This window comes from Neodiprion fabricii, chromosome 1 (genome assembly GCF_021155785.1).
Source record: "Neodiprion fabricii isolate iyNeoFabr1 chromosome 1, iyNeoFabr1.1, whole genome shotgun sequence".
Lineage (NCBI taxonomy): Eukaryota > Metazoa > Arthropoda > Insecta > Hymenoptera > Diprionidae > Neodiprion > Neodiprion fabricii.
The window spans coordinates 32,283,753-32,305,445 of NC_060239.1; the positions used below are offsets into that span (position 1 = coordinate 32,283,753).

At 35.4% G+C, this 21,693-nt stretch overlaps 1 protein-coding gene across 6 annotated transcripts; it reads left to right on the forward strand.

Moving 5' to 3' along the window:
- Positions 1–414: 414 nt before the first annotated feature.
- LOC124174434 (mucin-5AC) lies at positions 415–19,155 on the forward strand. Of its 6 annotated transcripts, XM_046553598.1 has the most exons (17): positions 415–738; positions 2,649–2,699; positions 3,824–4,549; positions 4,862–5,042; positions 5,142–5,222; positions 5,624–7,147; positions 7,429–7,680; positions 8,178–8,282; positions 8,812–8,916; positions 9,719–9,863; positions 10,000–12,512; positions 12,745–13,161; positions 13,315–13,539; positions 13,635–14,176; positions 14,357–14,600; positions 14,684–14,786; positions 14,958–19,155. In XM_046553598.1, exons 4-17 carry the CDS (start codon positions 4,938–4,940, stop codon positions 15,656–15,658), a joined length of 7,062 nt encoding a protein of 2,353 aa, XP_046409554.1. In that variant the 5' UTR covers positions 415–738; positions 2,649–2,699; positions 3,824–4,549; positions 4,862–4,937; the 3' UTR covers positions 15,659–19,155. The 6 variants fall into 6 exon arrangements, with proteins under 6 accessions (XP_046409554.1, XP_046409555.1, XP_046409556.1 ...); XM_046553599.1 differs by lacking the exon at positions 2,649–2,699; XM_046553600.1 differs by lacking the exon at positions 415–738 and having other exon boundaries at positions 2,422–2,699.
- Positions 19,156–21,693: the final 2,538 nt, after the last annotated feature.

Here is a 21,693-nt window from a genome sequence, read left to right on the forward strand (position 1 = left end):
AACCTCAAAATCTGAGACCCTCTAATACGTTGAAAAGATAGTTCTTCACTGTACGAAGGTTCGACATTTACGAAGGTCAGTTCTGTTCTTGATGTAAATGCACAGCGAGAAATTTAATAGAAAAAAAGAGCAAATGATTTGTGATTTTAGACTCCAATCAACTGCAGTCGGCTTACAAGCGTCACATTGTTAGTTTCAGACCACGCCCACGGAATTCAGGCGAGAATTTCTATTGGTTGAAAGGTTTTATAATTCACGCACCTCGATCTCCCCTCCCTCGCATGGTGGGAAGCATTTTGATTATTCTGACCACCGTACTTAGTTTTAATTACAGGCAATTAGCATTTATTCAACAAAAAAAGTTGGCAAATCACTGATTCATTAAATGGAGAATACTGTTAGGAAGTAGCATTATAACATGGACACTTTTAAGGTTATGTTAATCTAAACTGAATGGAATACGATTAACCAGCTAGATACGCCACGCATACAAACATAAATGAATGAATCAATTAAAAGGCAATAAATGCCGAAAGTATTCATTTGTGTTTTGCGGTAACTATAGCGGCGCTAATCTGAACTAAAGTGGTGATCTTCGAGTTGCCGTAGAGGGGGAAGGCAATAGGTTTTGTTTGATTGTTTATGACGTTACCGCGTCGGACCAATGAAAGTGTTTGTTTCCGTGTTTTAAGGGGGGGTGACCCCGTAGCTCGGGGCACGTTAACAAGAATCCTATGGGTGAGTGTTTACTAGAAATTATTTTAGATTTTCGTATTATTAGGCGAGTTCGCTGTACGGGGACCCGCCATGTTTCTCCTTCTACATTCACGCTGTGCACGGCTCCTAGGGGGACCTTATGAAGCTTATTAGGATTCCCAGTGTTTATAACTATTTTCGTTGCAGATGCGACGCAGTTTTATTTCTCGTAGCGCGGCCATTTTCCGGTGTAGATGCTCACTTGTTCATCCGTCTCGCACGTCGCTACCGCGACTGTCAGCTGTTTTTCGCTTTTCGTTCGCTACAGTGGGGCGTATTCGTATCGCGCTGTACTATGCTCAAAAAAAAAAGGGACTTTCCTCACGCGGGGCGAATAGTTTTTCGATTAGTGATGCTGCTATTTACGTTTGCTCGTCGTGCTGGGCTTGTGTGCGTGCATGCATTTTATGCCAGTCTCGTAGCTACTCCATTCAGGTCCCTCCATTAGGTCTACTTCTGATACTGATTCGATTCTCGAAGTAACGTTAGTTTAAATCAATTACTTTAAGGTCGAAATATATCTATATTCCACGCAAAGGTATGCCGGATAGATTTCATTCAATTAATTATCCGATCAGAGTTTAAGTACAATTCGATTTTTTTCTTTGATAAATGGCTGCTATCTCCTATATGGCAATTCTCCCGATAGGTTGCAGTAATGTGTATTTGCACGTATCACATTCAATTCTCCTTGAGTATTTACGACGTTAAATCTCAATGATCAAATATCACAGTTTAAATGGTAAAACATTGAACTCTTTTACATGTTTTTGTTCAATCAGTGATATGCCTTGTTTTCGATGGGATAATAATGGGGCAAGCCTCGAGTGTAGAAAAATTCTCTTTGAAGAGTGAATGGAGATCCAAGATTTTCACTCAAATACGTGATGCCCAAAATAGTTGTGTCCCTGAGTTGCGTTGTGAATGGCTTCGTGTGCGTGGCGTGGTACCCCACTCTCAGTTAGGTTGGAGAGTAGCCAACTCTCCCACTCTTGGCTTCCGATTTCACCCCCACGTGCCTCGCGCTACCTGGCCAATGGCGGACATGCAATCCGAGTAACGGCTCGGTTTCATTGGCTGCCCGATAAGGGCGAGGGCTTGGCCATACTTTCACGGCCTCACGGCAGGTAGGGGATCCTTAAAAAGATCGCCCGACATTTAGATAAGCAGCAGAGAAGGGGACATATTTTTCACGTAGATACTTTCTCTTTGAAATAAATGCAGAGAAAAAAATCGTCCGATATGAAATCCGTGGCCATCTGCACTCTTTTGGTATGAAGGCAAAATTTCGTGGATTAACGTAACGGACTTATTGAATAGCTTGCAGAGTTCAGTCATTGATGTATTTGGAATAATGAAGTATGATTATCTACATGAATGTCCTAATATTATTCAAATCTATTATTTATTTCACGGTAAATCTGTCCTATTTGTTCTGTTATATTTATATATAAATCTGTTATATTTTAAAAGCCATATTACTGCTAAAATGTATTAATATGCTATTTATCATTACCTCCTTGTTGAATCACCTGTTTCAAATCAAATTTCAATTATGTAAAGGATCAAGTGTTAATTTATTCAATTAAATAATCAGCACATGCGATGTAATTAATTTAAAATTGATTGTAAGCTCAGATTCTACTGATTGCGTTGTGAACAGTACATGCAAAAAAATTAATTTTGCAAATTGTGTTTAAGCTATTTTGTAACGTGTCAGCGTAGGTTAGAATTTTGTTTCATATCTCATTCTGTTATAACGACTTTACGCGTAATGACCTTGTATTTGATATAGTTCTGTTTTAATGAACAATTGCGCGTAGAAATGAAAGAGAGTAAATGAAACGAGTTTCAATGTTTCCTGTTTTATTTCTTCGATATCTTATTGGCAGATTTTCCCGCCACGGGTAACGGAACTTTGGTGATTTTCACCTGACACGTTGGTAAGCAATAAATTGTATAAATATATTACTTATAATTGTTTCAGAGCCTAATTGATCGTTAGCATTTACGAATGATCTCATGTTATGCTTACCTATTCGAACCTATATTGGAAAATATTATTGACGTATGTTCTATTGGAAATTAATTTGACAAATCGATTTAAAGAGCATTTTTGGGATTTTATGGCCTCGTTCTAATGGCAGCCTTGATAAATACATGATGGCCGTTGTTCCCATGAAGTGAAAACGCTTTTTGGCTCGTCGCAAACGCAGTTCCCCCTTTTATTTATTACTTATTTTTGTAAATAACTGCCTATAAACAAGCCATGACTGTCTGTGAAGTGTCAAGCGTATGTTTAAGGTGATATATGTGTCAAACCCGTCAGACTGTGTATAGCGGGAACTAGATAGCGAGTGGGCAACTACATTCGGAGGTAAATTGACAATTTTTGATGGGACGCTACCCACATTTTACTACGTAACTAATGATAGGAGCAATTTTATCACAACTCCAATTGTTTTTGACTATTGTTTCAGTTAAATACCGTTTACTCTGCCGTATTCTTTTGTTTACTCTTGTCACACGGTTTTTGTTTGTGTGCTACTGTCTCTTATACGTGTGAGCCCAGATGAGCGCTTTACTCGTGCCACACACATATGATCGATGTTATAACCTACAAATTTCTGTTATTACAAATTCTATCATCACAGATATAAGTCTGTACTTGCAGCAGTTGCGATAAACGACATCGCAATATTTATCTATGAACTTTCTTCATATAATGCCTATTTTTTCGATAATTTATCATCAATTGTCTTCGTGATTAACGAAAAATTATTTCCAAAATAAATTTTTATTCCTCTTGATTGAAAAAATACTTCTATACATACTAGCTTGCTCCATCTCTGAATCTAGGTTCTGTTATGTTTTTAGGTTATGATGGCGTATTGTCACGATATAACTATGTCGCACTATCGAACCATACTAGATTTTTAAAAACTGTTATATTTCACTGATGCTCTTATTAAACTAGATTGCTAGTAATTATGGCCATGTAGGTATCCAGTGCAAAGATGGTATCATAAACAGGTGGAATTAATGCATGTTTTGTTGTTTGTTGCAGCAAAGAAGAGAGATCAAGGCCTAAACTCGAAATGTATGAAGAAAGAATAACTGAATAAGATATATACCAACGTACATGTGTATCGTGAAAAATATTTAGTGGATATAATTTGCTTCAAACTCTATTCCTAAAAGTACATGCACAAATCAATTGATCAATCAGGCTTGAGAAAATATTTAATGATTCGAACGATGCCGGCTAATTATATTTGGCTTTTGGGTTTAGGATAAAATCCAAATTCCCAGTCGAGTATCCTACGAACCCTGTCACCTCGAAAACCAGTTCTCGTTCATGTCTTGGTATTAATTTTATTGTCAAGTGAAGTGCGAAAATAAAACAGGTTATCTAAATGGAAGAAATCTTACAAATGTGCTTTAGACTAAAATCTAAATATGCTCGAGACACAGTGATATTATTGTTCTTAAATGGATAATAAAAATCCTTTTAAACATGATTAACAATTCGATAAGGAAGTGTTGATACACATACAGTGATAAATGATTTTTAAAATAAAATCAAGATATACCAGAAGAACTCTGACACTATTGTTCTTAAATGGATAAATAAATAACATAATTTCAATTGCGGTTTGACCAATTAAAGTCGAAGTGAGCATCAAGGTTTTATGGATGACAGGAGCGGGAGACGTCGGTCGTAGACGCGTTGAGTGGCGCCGTAGCGCAAATACGCAAACTCGCATTACATAGCTGGATATATATTAGCAAGGTGAGATGAAATATTTTTGTTTTCCACGATCAATTGCATATTTTCAAATCAACTTTTCTGTTGTGAATTGTGTTTTAAATTTGAATAACTGATTAGAGAAGATGATACCAGCAGCAAATTAAACGTATTCCTATTACCAACTGTTGAAGATTAACACTAACCACTTTTGAACCACACTAGCATGAATTGCAAAAAAAATCTATACTTTATTCTTGTGCTGCTAAATATGCATGAATATTTTTGTTAAAAGTTGATGCATTATTATATTATCCCATGTATGAATTTAATAATTCTACATTGGTATAATTGCAGGTTTGACTCGTGGATACAAAGGCGAAGGTGAAAAGGTGGCTGAAGGCTGCCTGGAGTTGCGAGGGGCTGCGTGGGCATGCAGCAGCCTCAGCCACGCCCTCTCCTCGGGGACTCTGTATCCTCTACACCCCCCCAAGCTGCACGTCGTAATAATCCTGTCGCTGTACTAACGCATCAGCAGGTACTGTCACAAGCATGTCAATAGCGATGCAATGGTATTTGAAAACTGCGTACAGATCGGCAGTGTTGACTAATCTTTGATTTTCGTATTTTCTTTTAGTTGCAACAGCTGCAGCAGTTACAAGCACACAATCCAACTGGTCAGTCACTAACATTTGCCCTACAACAACCGTCAAATAACGTAAGTTGTTTGTTTCCCTATATTTCTGCAAATGATACATTGATTCATGATCCAAGTACCAACGTACACCTTATAATGAGATTTTGTTAAAAAAGTTTTCCCACTCGAAGGAACAGTTTCACAGCACGGGTTTAGTTCACTATCAAAGTTTAATATTTTTATTTTTTTAAGTGTAGTTAGGCAAAACTTAGAATCTCTATGTTTGCAAATCTCATACTTAGTTTTGGTCAAAGTGAAACAATATTATAATATGTCGTGCAATGAATTACGTCATATAATCTTTCTCATTTACATAGAAGTATGCAACTCATTTTTCATTTGGACACACAAATTTCCTGTGAGGTGTAACCACCTTCTTGGTAATTATTCATAATTTAAAAATTGATTTTTCGGTTTCGCAGGCGCAAGAGCAGAATAATGGATCAGCAACCCATGGAAATCACATAGTTTATGTAAATCAGTTGAACCAGTTGAATCAAGGAGGCCTCGGTCACTCAGGGACTGGTATGGGCCTGCCCCCAGCCACCCCCACGTTTGGGGTGGGCCTTAATATGGGACTGCCGTTATCATTATTAAATACCTCGTTGACGTCTCTTACTTCAAATGCAATTACAACATCAAATCCACTCCTAAACTTGGGCTTATCTGGCATAAACCCAGGTCTGACAACTCTAAATCCGAATCTAAATACCCTAAACTCAAGTTTAAACACCATTAATCAGAGTCTAAGTTCGAATTTGACAACGAATAATATCAACTCTGGTTTAGCAGGCCTTGGTCAAGATTTAACAAATGTTAACTCTGGACTATCGTCCATAAACTCTGGATTATCTGGTATTAATCAAGGACTAACAAGTTTAAATCCGAATGTGAATCCCGGTCTAAACACTCTAAATACAAATTTAAGCAATGTGAATTCTAGTGTTTCCAATTTTGGGACATTAAATCCAAGTATAAGTACAAATTTGACTACAACCAGCATAAACCAAGGACTCAGTCAAACTCTAAACGCTTTAAATAGTGGCTTGACACCAAGCAGCATAGGTTCAAGCAATTCGAATAGCTTTTCGTTTCCCACCATTCAAAGTATACAGAGCTTAGCCCCACATATTGTGAGTTCAAACATTACGCATATTCCTAGTTCAAATGTGTCACATCTGACTTCAAATTCTAGTGTTTCTTCAATCTCACATATTTCCAATTCCGGTGTTACACACATACCGAGTTCAAGTGTGTTCACACAAGTATCTAGCGTACCTACGCTTTGCAGCTCAAATATAACTCAAGCATCAAACATCACGCATTTAACAAATGCTGGAACAATGCACTCCGGTGTTTCCCAGGCTCCTAATTCAACGTTACAGCATATCCCACTTTCGAATGACCCTAATTCCACTATAAGTCATATAACTTCTTCGAATGCATCACACATAACTACTTTTCACCCTCAGAGGCAATTTTCCCAGAATTTGAATCCTGTTCTCAGTTCTTCGCAAACGCTAAATAGTGTTAATACATCTTTGAACGCAATGAGCAATTTAAACAATGTGAAGAATGTGCAAAATATTCAAAGTCAGAATATAAGTTCGCCTGGTAGCCCCTTTTCAATACCAATGAAAAGTCCTGCTTCAAATATAGCACCACCTACACCAAGTCCGAGTCCAAACCGACTTCTACTAAGAAGCCCGGCATCTAATTCAATGCAATCAAATAGAAACAGTCCAAGTCCTGTTTCAATTTCAACTCCAAATGCTAGTTTTGGGACCCAACTGCAGAGCCCAATGCAAAGCCCAATGAGTATCGGACCCATTCAAAGCCCAGCGCCTAGTCCTTATCCACCTGCCAAGAGTCCACATCACTTAGGAGCTGGCAGTGCTATGAATAACAGAAGTCCAGCGCCTGGTGGCAGCCCTGGTCCACCAGTGGTAAATCATATGTTCGATATATTCACATTTAATGAAAGAAATATTCATCACCTGCAATAAGTAATAATGAAATATTTAGTCTCTGTTTACAGTCTTATACAACTATTTACCTTATGTCTTCATATGATACAAGATTCTTATATTTTGAAGAGTTGTATTTTTTTTTTAATCTCCTTGGAGTTTCTCGATAATAATGACTGAAACCTGACAAATCAAGATAGTTTGAGTTGTACGAATATCAGCTATTAGCCACCATTCATGACAATCTATTTAATTTGTAGGTAAGATCCAATACGCCAATACTACAACAAGGGATGCAAGTTCTACAGATTATTCATGGTAATCCACAAAATTACCAACCCACTCCTACTCAATTAGTGACGAGGACTCACTTGATTGGAAATCAACAAATTCAAATTGCCACCACCAAACCAACCAAACAACCACCACAAATTTTGCCTAAGCCTCCAAATCAGCAAGCTAGTGTTACACAGCCAAAACAACAGCGAACCACCAACACTGTTACGAGTCAGGTGAATGATGCTCATGTACAATCTGAATTTATTATGCATATAAATAGGTTCAGAACCAATATGTAACAATTAATCGTATGTAATTGACAATTTCAAATGATATGTTGAAAATATTTAAGGCAATGTTAACCCAGAAGGTAAAAATCTATAAACATTTAAAGTTATGCATAATCGTACCGTTTTCAAATCTGAAGTCCATAGCCAAATTCTTAATCACAGCGTTTTCTTTCACGAAAAGTGTACATACATTGCTCTTCATTATTCACTTAGTACTGGTAGAGGAAGTCTTGATTAATGACAACGTCAAATATAATATATAAGTAACAGAAACATTTGATGAAATATTTTTATCTGGGTTAGCATACTTGGCAAACATGCATATTTAATTCCTGTCAAATGTCTGAATATTTCGTGACGTCGATATGTCCACCTTATTTTTCATAATTTTTGCATAATTTGCTACAGTATATGTTGTAATACCACTTCTTTTATAAAAGGTTCCACAACAATCTCAACCACAGTTGGTTCTTACTGGTCCTCAGACGAACGCCACAACAGCTACCATGATTCCTACAGCGCAAGGTCCACTCTTGCTGAACCAGGTTATTATGTCACCTCAATACTAATCTTGACGACAAGTTTCATTCCTTATTTTATTGATGTGTATTTTACTGGTTCATCTTCATGCTAGGGTTTGGGGATCCATAAATATCATTGCGCCCAAATACTAATTTTATCATCATAAGAACCATATAACGCTTCTTTCAAATGTCAATTGGATATCCCCATAGAAATATCGGCTGTTTGGATGTGATTTAATTGCTCCATTACGTGTAAAACCGAGTATTCGATTTTTATTCAAATCTTGAATTTGATTTTTTTATTTCAAGTGTTCAGTTTATTTGCAAAAATCACAGACCTATTCATAGGTTTGTGTAATGCATTATACAGTAACATTCTTACATTTTTATCTCAGATTGTTTCACATTGTATCACATTATCACATACATTTCAGCGCTTTGCTTTCAATATCTTGTACAAATGTTTTTAATATTTCAAAAGTTTTGAAAATATGCTTTCTCCAACCAAAACTTGTGGGTGTTGATCACTGTAATTGGGTTTGGTGCATAGGTTCTACCGTCTTCAGGGCCTGTTATCGTTCAGCAGCAGCCCGGTGGTGTTCAATTGATCCTACGGACACCTACGAATGCCCAACAACAAACGCATACCGCACAGGTGATGGTTTCATTCATTCGTCAACATTGCACGAAAATTACTATTGAATGAATGTACCCACCATAATGCATTCATGTATTTACTAGTCATTTGGATTTTGTTGCTATCATCATTGCTTACAATCAGCTTACAAGCTTGTCATTTCGACAATTCATGGAATTAATGTATTTACCTGCCAGCATGTCATTCACGTTATTTTTTATTTTGTTTTTCTCGAACAGTCTTTGAGCTGATACTTGAATAGTGGATGGATGTACTAATATTGAACATTATTCATTAATACCGTCAGTGTACAGAATGTAACATATCAAGAAGACGACCATTTCTAATTCCGACTTCATTAAAACTTTTCAATCACTAATTATCGATAGTTTACACTTTCAGTTCCCAGCAATGATATTAAGTTTACATTAAGATTATTCTTACTATGAGGGTACACTTTTTGCAGTAGGTAAAATGTGATGTTCATATATTATGCTTTAAACGACATGCGGTATAGATAATCCGGACAAATTTTTTCCCCATTAAACAGAATTTTTTCATATCCATGTCTTACTCAACACTATTTACAAGGTCGAGTTTTGGATTCAGTAAACTTTTCAGTCATTACTTTTCAATCTGAACTGGTAATGAAACTAAGACTGTGTTATGTGTGTGTTATGCATGCGCCTGTTGTTTTTAAGAAAACCAAACCTATAACCTAGGTGGACATGATAGTGGAGCGATGATAATTGCTGAGCGTGTTGTTTTTCTAATACACTCATCCGAAATTGGCAAAAATTCTTTCGCTTCAAAATTATAGCTGACCCAACAACAACTGGTTCGTGTCGTGACAGCTCAGGGAATGCAGCTACAGGGCTTGGCCCCAGCATTTTTTGCTGTACCTAACGGTTTTCCGCCACCTCCACCCCCTGTTTTGAGGCATAACCAAAATAGTCCAGCTCCTCGTAAGTTTGCTATGAGCGAAAGACATTATCAATAGTTATAGAAAATAAAACATTCTTTTACAAAGTAAAAATAACAATATATATATGGTGTGCGATACATCAGTGAATAATGTCACTCGATCCTTTTTATTTCCAGCAAATAGTGGAGGTAATCCGATAGTAATACAAAACACCATGGTGCAAAGCCCCCAGACACAACTTACACAAGTGACAAATGCAAATACTTCGAATAATTCGTCAAATACTCATACAGTTGATCATAATTTATTACCTCCGCCTAAAAAGAAAGCAAAGAAAAAGAAAAAGGCCAAAAGAAAAGATGAGGAACCACCAAAGTTAGATTTGGCAAGTATCATGAAAATATCTGGAATTGGCGATGACGATGACATGTTTGATACAGATTTAGTTACTGAGTCAGAAACATCCAATCAAATGCAAATTGAACAAAGTATTGATCAAAGCTTAGGTTCAGCTTTGACACAAGTATCAATTTGTAATACGATTAACGTTAATACACAAACTCAGAGTAACCAGAATAGTCGGAATAGTCAGTTGTTAGCACAGTTACAAACACCTGTGCAAAATCCCATTTCTGGACATTTGAGACTTGCTGTCGGCGAAGACGGCAAGTTCATCTTGCATCACACACCAGAACCCAATCATCCAGAAATTGATGCAGCCACAGCTCAGGCATTAATTCGCTCATTGACTCAAGGTGGTGGACAAAATTCGCAAATAATATCTCAACTTCTTGGTCAGGCATCAGGATCACCACAAAATACTGGACACAATCAACCAATGATACAGATGCAATCGCACAGTAGGCAGAAATTTGAGAAATCACCTTTGGCTACAGCAAATCAAGGATCGAACCAACCTCAAGCGGCAGTTACCAGTCCAACAAATTGTCAGGATGTTACCCTGTCGACGAGTCCTGAGCAATTACAGATTTCCCAGAATTTGAATATGCAAAGCAATTTGAGTAATTCCGCAAATCAGAATACCCAATTATGTCCAAGTTTGAACTCGCAAAGTCATGCAAACTCTATGCAGAATTCGAACGTGCAACTGTCCATGAATTTGAATATTAATAGCATGTCAAATACTACAAAAACTGCCCAAACATCGAATACTAATCTACAAAGCCATCAGCAGTCTAATCCCAATATACAATTATCTGGTGAAGTTTCATCCCAAAAATTTTCAATGGTTTGCCCAAAATTCCAAGTTCAAACGAATCAACGAGTTCCAAACACTGGCCAACCTGTTGCTCCTAATCAACAACATGGACGTAACTTGCAAACCCAGAATGTAACTCAGAATCGAGTCACTAATTCCTCTGTACAATTGAGTCCTCAACAAACTGTTAAATATTCCCAGCATACTGGTCATGGTACACAAAAGCCCATGCAGAGTACTCACTCGATGCAGGTAAACTCTCAATTAGTTAATCTGCTTCCAAAAAATGCGCAGTCGATACAGCAAATTAATATGCAGCAAGAGACTCAATGTAACCAGCAAACAACACAAACTGGTCAACTGTTGCAGAACCAAAATGTACAGCACATATTCCAACAAAATCCCAATACTAGTAGCAATTTACAACACAATATTCCGTTAAATTCTGTTAATAACATGCAACAAAATATTTCTACAAGTGGTCAGCAAAATACTAGCAAAAATGTACACCAAAGCACTGCTGCTAGCGCACAACAGCAACAACACCAAAATAGTATTTCACAACAAAATGCACCTGCTACTCAACAACACTTGGAACAAAGTTTGCATTGTAATATTGCCAGTGATTTACATCATAATTCAGCCAATATTGTTAATCAAAATGCACCCAATAATTTGCAACATGGAACAACGAATAATAAACAACAAAATTTAACTACTGATTCTCAAAATGTCAGTCTGAAACAGCACAAGATGGCATATGTGAATACGAACTGTTCAGAAAATTTACAGTCACCTAATTCTCAAAGTGGTACAAACAACCTGCAACAACAGAAAATTTTGATCTCAAATTCTCCTTGTCAGAGAAATATGCAGCAGACTGATCTTCAGAAGGTTCAAGCATCCAGTACCAATACGATGAATTCAGCTGCAACAAGTATATTCAATAATGCTCCGAAAATTACACCTGAAATTCTGAATGCTCTGAGTAACTTGAACCCAAACGATCAGTTATTAATTGCTAATGCTAATGGGCAAATGCAAGTTATAAGTCAACAGTTATTGCAGCAATTTTTATCTGGACAGCTGAATGTCTCACAGCAAACCCAGAACCAGAATCAAACACAGAAAATTGTCATTGGAGAACCAAACTCCAACAATCAGAATTTGCAAGGTGTACAAATAAATACACCTACTAGTCAAATAATTGTAAACAGCTCAGGGGGAGTACCAACGATACAAAACAATATCCAGAATATTGTCGTACAAGCAGCACCATCTCAAATGCCGCAACAAATACAAATACAGAATTCAGGTTTTCCAACTCAATTTATTGACAATCTAAATCAACAGCAAATTAGAAGTTTGGGAAATAATTCAACAACTACTAGTTCTGCACCCAAGAAAGCCAAGCTTACCAAGAAAGTTAAGGTCGCTGTTACTTCGGCTCAAAACGTCAGTTTTCAATCGGTAATTCTATTTTAATTAATTTTCAACTGAAATTCAGATCTAAAGCAATCTTTTTCATCATAAATTCTTCGAATTATATTCAACTTTCTCTTATGGTTTCCGTAAATTCATTGAGAATGTAACTTCAAAACATGAAATATGTATGCAACATTTACTGTTTACACGCTTTTATTCAAGATATATAATTTCGGAAAAAAGTTGTGGTTTACATTAACGTTTCCTGGTTTTATAGGTTGCCAAAGCTGTTGCGGTATCTCGAACTACAATGACAACAACAACATCGACTCAAAAAACTAGCCTGTGTGATAGCACTAATAAAGGAAACTTAAGTTTGATGGCTCAGAGTACAAATTCAAACAAATCCGAACTACCGCCAACTTCAACTAACGGTTCTGTAGTTTCACCAATGCCAAATAATCAAAATTTGATTTTACCCAATGGACAATTGGTCCAAAGGGTGCAAACTATACAATTGCCTGTGCAAAAACAGCAGATGCTGAAAAATATTCAAGCACAAATACAGGCAATCCTTGCACATAAACCCAATAATCAAGCTGAACAGCTTGCTTTAACAAAGCTCTACCACGAGCAGAGCAGAATTTTTGCCAGCGGAAAAGTTATCAGTAGCACTTCTCACCCAGTAAGCAGTGTGAGTATGAGAATAAAATAACATTTACTATCATTACAGAACACATTTACTACATTGTATTATTAACTTCAGTTTTTTCGCGTAAATATATTTCGTTGAATCGGTTTACTATAATATATACAATACGAATTTTTATGAAATGTGTTGTTTCAGGGAGCTGAGTCAACTATGAGTGTTAATGTTGTATCAACCTCGGTACCTACTTCTCAGTCATCAAGCGTTTGCAAAAATCAAACATCGACAGCTCAAACACAGACGTTTAGCAATCCTTCTTTGGCTACCACCTCGAATACTCCAATTCCAAATTCTACATCACTTAATATTCCAAGTAGTGTTAGTACTGCTTTTGTCGGCAATCTAACACAGGCGCAACTTACAGTAAGTCTCATCACCTGTGTAACTTCAATTTTTAAAACAAATTCATTGAATCATTCACATTACTTACTCATACCGACAATTTGGAAATATTACAGGGACAGCAAAATATTCAGCCACAATCTGCCCAGACGGTTCATCATCAAAACATGAGTCCAGTTGAGTCGAAACAGCATAAATTTTATGAGAATCAAAGTCAACCGATGCCGAGTCAATCAAGTACGAGCACAACACCATATTCTGGGTTGAATGACATGACGAGTTCAGCACAAAGTAGTTTACAAAATCAAACACTGTCTCAACAAATAACTGTACAACTGTCAACGCAATGTCAAACGGATCCGTTAGATGTGAAACCTAATATACAAACGCTCAGTCCAATCAAACAGGAAATACCATCGCAAATTCAAATCCAAGTTCAAATTGGATCTCCTGTCAGTCAGGTCTCATCTAATTCACCCAGAATTGCGTCAAAATGTCCTCAACAAAATCAAAGCCCAGTGAATATAAGTTCATCCCAGTGCCAGATTAAACAATTAAATACTCCAGGAAATAATAGTTCGCCCTTGGTAAGCCCACGACAAGCTGTCAAAAGGCCTGCCTCAAGTCCAATTTGTCGACAAATGAATCGCAGTGATTTGTGAGTATTACAGTTATAATTTCACTAATCATTACATCACATTGCATCACAAGTACAAAACTAATTGCCATCAGTTTTCCATAAAAAATTATTTCTTGTAATATTTCTTGATGGAAAGCTTGTATAAACTTTCCGTCATCTATAAATTGGATAATTATTTTATGTCATTTTCCTTATTAGGCTGGAACAACAGTTGAAAATAGACCAAAATGGTGCAATAAACCCAGATATGAATAGTCCATTTAGTAGTAAATCTGACGCATGTAAGCGTTTGATTAGATATCACTGTTTCAATGAGCAAGTGCTTAGTTCAAAGGATCTGGCAAAAGCGGACGAAATATTTGAGGAGACAGCTAAACATCTATTAAGCAAATTTAACTCTATGATGAATAAATATACGTACCTGTTACTTATGGAAAGCATGGTGAGTATATCTTCCTGACAAAGTCAACTACTAATCACATTATTTTGTAGCTATGTTCTGCAATAAAAATCTTTTGTATTTAGCGAGAGGTGAGAACTTCGGAATTGATGATGATTGATCGGACATTTGTTGCCGAGGAGCAGAGCATCTTAAGTAGACTCCGAGAACAGGAGGCTAAAGCCAATGGTACGAGTTATTGCCAAAAGTTTTTTATATTCTCATACTTTTGTGTCAGTTTTGGTGTGAAGTTTACTTTTTTAAATTTCATGTTTCTATTCTTCAGTCACAAGCTTCTTGTTTAAAACGTAACAAGAGTTTTATTTATATTGTCATAATCGTTTATTATCTAAACTGTAGAAGACTTTAAAAAGGAGGAAAAACCTATGGTTCCAAAAGTTGAGCCTGGCCTAGCGGACGATGTAAAACCTCTGCCAATGCCTGCTAATGTAGCTGTCAAGCGAGAACTAGAAGATGACTATTCAGAGATGGATGAAGATACCAAACCTCTGATAAAACCATTGAGTTGTACAAGTGGAGATTACGATGAGTGGCTTGAAATACAAAAGGAATTAGGTGTATATCCTACATCTGGTGACAGCTCAAAATGTAAAAACAGTGGTAACAATAGTAGTGCGATGACACGGACATCGAGGAGTGAAAGGACGCGAGCCAATGGTGAATATCGTGGTAGTGTAGTGAGTTCGGGTCTAATTTTGAAAAATTCTTGCGAGACAGTCCCTGTTACGGCACGCCGCTGGAGCGGTGCCACAGATTTAGAAAGAGATCTATTAGAAGATGCAGACAGTTTAGACGGACTAGTTTTGACTTCACAGGCCCAATGTCCACCACCAATGCATCTCTCCAACGATAATGACAACGATAACGACGATATAACTGCCCAGGTTCAATCGGCAATAGACAGCATTTTGAATCTGAAGCAAGGCCCGTCAAACCCTCTTCCTCCACCCCCCCTCCCTGCAACCACATCAACCTCCCAGAACAGCGAATCTAAAGATGCTGCATTAGATCAAGCTGTGAGGAGTATTCTTGGCTCGTGACCCCCCTACAAGAAAGTTCGTTAAGTAAGTTCTGTTCAACAAGGTCTCTAGACTACATGGAGTTGTGTGTTTTATTAAATAAATTAGTAATCGGTGGCACAACTGCCTGAGAAATAATCGTATAATCATTTGATAATAGTATAAAAGTAACATGAAACAAAACATCCTGGAAACGTAATAATAATAGTGTCATGCCAATTGGAAAATTGTGATCTCTTCTAGCGACCTTGCTGTTGAGTCAAATGTATGCAATCATCAACGTGGTAGTAATCTTGAGGATAATATTTATTTAAACCCAATTATTATATATATATATTATCAGTTCAGAAAATGGCAGCTATATCTATAACGTCAATCCAGAGTCGATGATCTTATATAGTACAATCTGAGGTGATAAGAGTTCCAAACAACTGAGACTTTGGTGTAACCAATAATATCTAATTTTAGGCATTTTTTGGCGAGCACTGGTATAGCAACCAAAGTGTACCAAACGGTACCAAACGCGTTTTCGCGACTCTGGTACTTTCTGGTAGGGGCGGAGCAAGCGGTTTTGGTATAAATCAGAATAAACCCTACTCTGTAGCATGGTCGAAACGGGTTGAACTAGAATCAGGGCGGTCTCTGAGCCGAAATTTAAATACAGGTGAACATACGATCGGGAATTAGACATGAAATATGTTGAGTGTATCGACGAATATGGGGAAGAAATTGTTAAATACTGATAAAACTTTGGAATTCATTTCTACGTTTGAGTCTTCTTCCCAATATTTCGTGCCTTTAATCACGAACAGAACGAACCAGAGCGTTTTAGTGGGACGTCATTATGCTTAACCAGAGTTAAGCTCTACCCATACCAGAAGCAACGACGGTTTATACCATTGTATTTGCCGAAAAAATGCCATTTATATATACTTAAGTATTGTTCCTTACATTTTTTTTCTATTATTTAATTTAATTAAATTTTTTGTTTTCTAATCTATTTTTTTTTTCTTTTTTTTTTTAGTTTAGTGATCCAAACGAAAATATGTTATTTATTTACTTGTTACCATACTGGTACTAACAATAAGTGTCAATCACATTATGCTTAATTTTTTGTTCACTTAGAGCTCACCAGTTTACCACGTTGAATGGTGTGCATCGAATAACATTCAATTATAACGACTCTTAAAAAATATACCATTTTATTTTTCGCAATGGCAATAATTATAAAACTAATTACATACTTTCCAATAGAATAGAAATAAATAAGTGAACCTACAATGTAATTCATAATTGTAAATGTGGCTAGGTAGTTAGGTTTGCTCAGATGGACATCTGTTGGTTCGTAGTGTAATTTTGTACAAAGAAACTATTTAAATTGATATATTCCGGTTTTAGCGATCACAGTTTATAAATACTTAAAGGATCGGTGAATTGTAAATAAGTTTTTAACTACATTATTATTATTATTATTATTATTACTACTACTATTATTATTATTATTATTAAACATTTATGAAACATATTGTAAAAAGGTTGGTTAATTTAAAGGTATGAAATATGAATTTTTTTGATCAGAGAAAAAATACAAACATCCTAAATTGTAACACAAAATCAAACTATTTTATTGAAAAATCATAACGCTTTACAATATCTATGGTCTTGTAAACAAAGAATGAGTGTCAAAAAAAGGTAGCACTTAGGTTAAAAATTCGTATATGAGGTGTTCTCCATCAGTTCAGGCAGTTTTTTCAAACCCTGTCAAATATCACTTACAATTGATCTATTTTACTACTACTTGAAAGTAATCTGCATAATTTTATTTTGCGATCCTTAGATGACTTCTTTCGGGAGGTCAATTTTTTTTTTGTAATTCATACAATTTGGATTCGCTTAGTCTGTTTTGAGCACAAGAAAAATTCAAATCAAATTTCTTCACACAAACGGACATCTTCAATGTCACTCTTAATTTTATATAATTCATTGAGATATGTAAAAAAAACCTATAGAAAAATTGGCAACGTGGGCAATGGTCATTTGATGTAGTTAAAAAAATTTTCTTCCAAAGTCTCAGTACAAAATCGCATTAGACGAACCATTGTGTCAATATATTTTTATTACTAAAACAATTCGGGAAAGTTTTACGTGTTGACGGTGTGACACATATGGTCGGACAGATGCGATTTGATGCTAAGACTTATAAGAAAAAATTTTATTCCCTTATGTAGTCGATGCCCATCATGCCTAGTGTTTTATATTTTTTTTTACGTATCTCTATAGATTATACAAAGTTAATTGAACATCAACATAAGACCTAATGCCTTATAAAATTCAGAGAAAACAAACATTTTTTGGTCATAATAACTTTTTTGTCAGTCTTGCTCAATTGAAGTTATATAAGTTACAGAAGAAAAATTCATATATCGACAGAAGTGATTTGAAAATTTAATGTGAAAAATATATACCAAGGCTCCTTTCAAATAGTACCAAAATATGGTCAATTATGAATGATATCTGAGAGAGTTCCACAAAAAATGGCTGAACTGATAGAAAGTGTCCCATTTAAGCATTCACGTATGCATGTATCATTGAACACTAAAGTGCATATGAAATATACATGTACATATGTCGAGATGGAGGGCATGACACAGAACATTTGTTTATTCTTACATATTAAGAACGAAGAATGTTTAACATATGTCTTGGGGAATGTATCAAATTCTGTATCACGTTTGATTGATTAATGTGTTCAGTTCATTTAAGGTTGTGCCAGAAATTCTAAAATTTGTTTTACATACATGCATAATGAATGTTACATCACAATTATAAATTATAATGCTTGAGTTATTTTTATTCTCGCTTTTCTGAGGATTGAAATTCTAGTAAAGGATATTCTGAGCACAATAGTATGTGATGGAAATTTGATAATAGGCAGTCATTTAGTTATTAAAGTGTCATTTCCACCATCTGTTGACAATTGTGAAAAGTTTTCTTTAAAGAATATTTTACCTATTTCTGGCTAAAGCAATCCAAGACTGACATATTATACCGGAAAACATGCAAAATAGCATTATTTAATAAATATCCAAGAATAATCTAATTGTACATAACATTAAAATCGGTACCTTGCAGCCTCAGAACCGGAATTTCATTTTTACTAAGTTTTCACATGTTATTATCGTTTGCGCCAAACAAAGTGTAATGGAACTAAACTTGACATCTGTGTGATAATAGTTCTACACTACTACGATCTCGTGGCGAAGGATGCGATTGAATCTTAGTTTAGTTATTTTCACAATGAACAGAATGAAAAATCAATGAAAGTAATTGATATTGAAAATCGTGAATTACGATTACTATTTATTTATTCTATTTTAAACTTCTGAAAGTGATTTGGGTCTAATAATTTGTACTACTGTAAAATATTAGGAAATATGCCCAAGATATGATGTGCTGTGCAGTTAAGACTCTGGCTCAGAACGGCATAATTCGTAATAAAGTTAATTACAATTATTAAATCATAATTTTGCTTCTATCTAATGAATAATTAGTAATTCTTATGTTCCTATTGACATAAATAATCGTGGCTTTCCGCGCACACATGAAAAATTAATTTATTATAATATTCCCCTGTAAATGACCACCTATTCCAGAAACCTATTAGAATCAGACAATCTGTGGTTTGAAAATCATCCTTTGAGAAATGCCATTTGTTTGACGTTTGATCTTATGATATACTTAACGCAAGCTTATAATATAGAATATATCAAACTAGTGCAACCGTTGCAACAAGTGAAATCGTAAGGTTTCCAATTATTGAATTTATGCAAGGCTGTTTGCTCGCTATAATTGAACACAGATAAACATAGTTGCCTACGCATTATCAGTATCTATAAACTTGCATGCATCCAGTTGTAAAGACTTTCCGATTCTTCAAATTCAAATAACTTTCAAAACCCCAGGGTCTAGTAGGTCTATTGAAAATATACTGCTTTCGTTAATTTGATCCATATCGTTTTACTGTTACTGATCTATACCTCTCACGTAATCATGTCTTGCAAAGTTAAAAAACCTTATGTTAGTTATTCTTTATTCCTTAATAAATCTGCTGAGAATGTGATGAAATAAATTTCTGATCCGTGTTCTAAGGATACTCAACTTTTGGCTCTGGCTTTATGGTATAGATATATTGTGCTCAGTTAGCTTTAGAATAGCTTGTAATACATTTGATTATGATAAAACTAGATACTCGAATTTTATTTAAGTATCTAGTTGCACCGTCCATGTATAGATACAATCAATGGCATTGCATTAATTATCTGTGACTTGGATTTACAAAGATCAGATAATTATGTTTTCTCTATAAAAATTCATGTATCATATATGCGAATGATAAAAAATACTGCGAAATATAATGTTAGTAAATATAGTACTAAAAATAATTCAGCGAGCCGTGAAACCGACAATCATGTCGACAAATGCCGACGGAGTTAAACTTCAACCTTTCTTTCTCTATTGTGAAACATTAATATTTCGTTCGGTGTTGATTTGAAGAAATACAGATCATCTGAACTTTGCCCCATCATTAGAAATTATGTGTATAGATCTCCCAATAAGTGTGTGCGCGGGTTGGCCCATTTACAATTTGGTTGTGAGGGATATTTTCTAAGCTGTCACTGGCTTGGCAGGTAGGAGCTGAAAGCTCTATAGAATCGATAAGTTAAACCAATGTCTATACGTATACAAGAATTCAGTCTGCGTTGACAACGTTACCCTAATTTTTTTCTAAATTTTTTTTTTTTGATGATCCAATAAAAATGACTTCCTTTTAGTTACTATGGGTACGTTCCGTTATTGGCTGTGAATATCGAAAATTAATCAGGAAAGAGGTACAGCTTGACAATGCCCTAGCAGCATCAGGGAGACACAAAACTGCTGACACCAGGGGCAGTAAGTCATGGAAGAAACGTTGTTTCTTCTGATTTGGTTTGCAATCCGGAGTCGATTCTAAACTCTTTCCACAGTTGACAACAGAAATGTTTAGATAATGACTTTCCATAACATTTACATAAAATACCAATAAATCATGAAATTATCAGCTTTTAGCAATAGTAAAGAAACTTGTACATGATTATTACTAGTTTGAGACTGCACGTTTTGTGAATCAGCATTTCTATAAGTTCATAGAAAGAAATCAAGTAACAAATTGAAAAACAGTTTCAAAACTCAGAAACTCGTATGCAAATATTATGTTGCGTGTTCAGACATGTTATGGGTACTATCAAACCATGATTTATTTGCAGAGTATAATTTAGAAACTTTTGACTGTCGGTAATAACCTGCAAAAAAGCTATTAATGTCTGTATAAAACTCATAAACATTGTTAGCATTACTTCAGTGTTAAAAATCTATTAGTATTGCTCATTGTTGTTTTTTTTTTCTTTTCCATAAGCGTTAACACAATTACAGCCAGTGACAGAATGTAGATATAGTATAATTGATGATTTCATTAATGCTGTAAATTGTAAATAAATTAAATAATGTACTCTAAGATGTAAAGTAATAATGAAGGTAATGCTATGAAACAAAGGACGAGGAGGTCACAAACTTATAGCTCCACCATTAAACTATTCGTTTTATTAGCGGAGTTATGGAATAAAATTAAGAAAGTTAAATGGAAATTACGTTCCAGTGTTGTGGGAGGACTTGGACAGTTGTTTTTTTCCGCGCGTGCTGTACTAGACTGTATCGATATAATTTAATTCTTTGAGATAGATTAATTAATAAAATTAGGCAGTTATACAAAAAATAAGATTTAGAATAAGAATACACCAACTTGCTCCAATATAATTTAAAAGTTGAATAATTACTACAGTTAATACACGAATTAGATCGTCTGTATATTAGAATAATAAATATAAGGAGAAATAATTTTATAATAAAATACGACTTTGAACCATACAAGGGGTGAGAGCTATATATTGTAATATTTGATTTTCTTCCCTTAGATTTGCATCGCATTATTTTATCCGGAATATCTAATATCATGCTACGGA

Coding starts and splice junctions, on each gene's coding strand:
- LOC124174434 (XM_046553598.1), top strand. CDS start 4,938: ATGCAGCAGCCTCAGCCACGCCCTCTCCTCGGGGACTCTGTATCCTCT. Junction 12,513..12,744: donor AAAACGTCAGTTTTCAATCG/GTAATTCTATTT, acceptor CTGGTTTTATAG/GTTGCCAAAGCTGTTGCGGT. Junction 14,787..14,957: donor ACAGGAGGCTAAAGCCAATG/GTACGAGTTATT, acceptor TCTAAACTGTAG/AAGACTTTAAAAAGGAGGAA.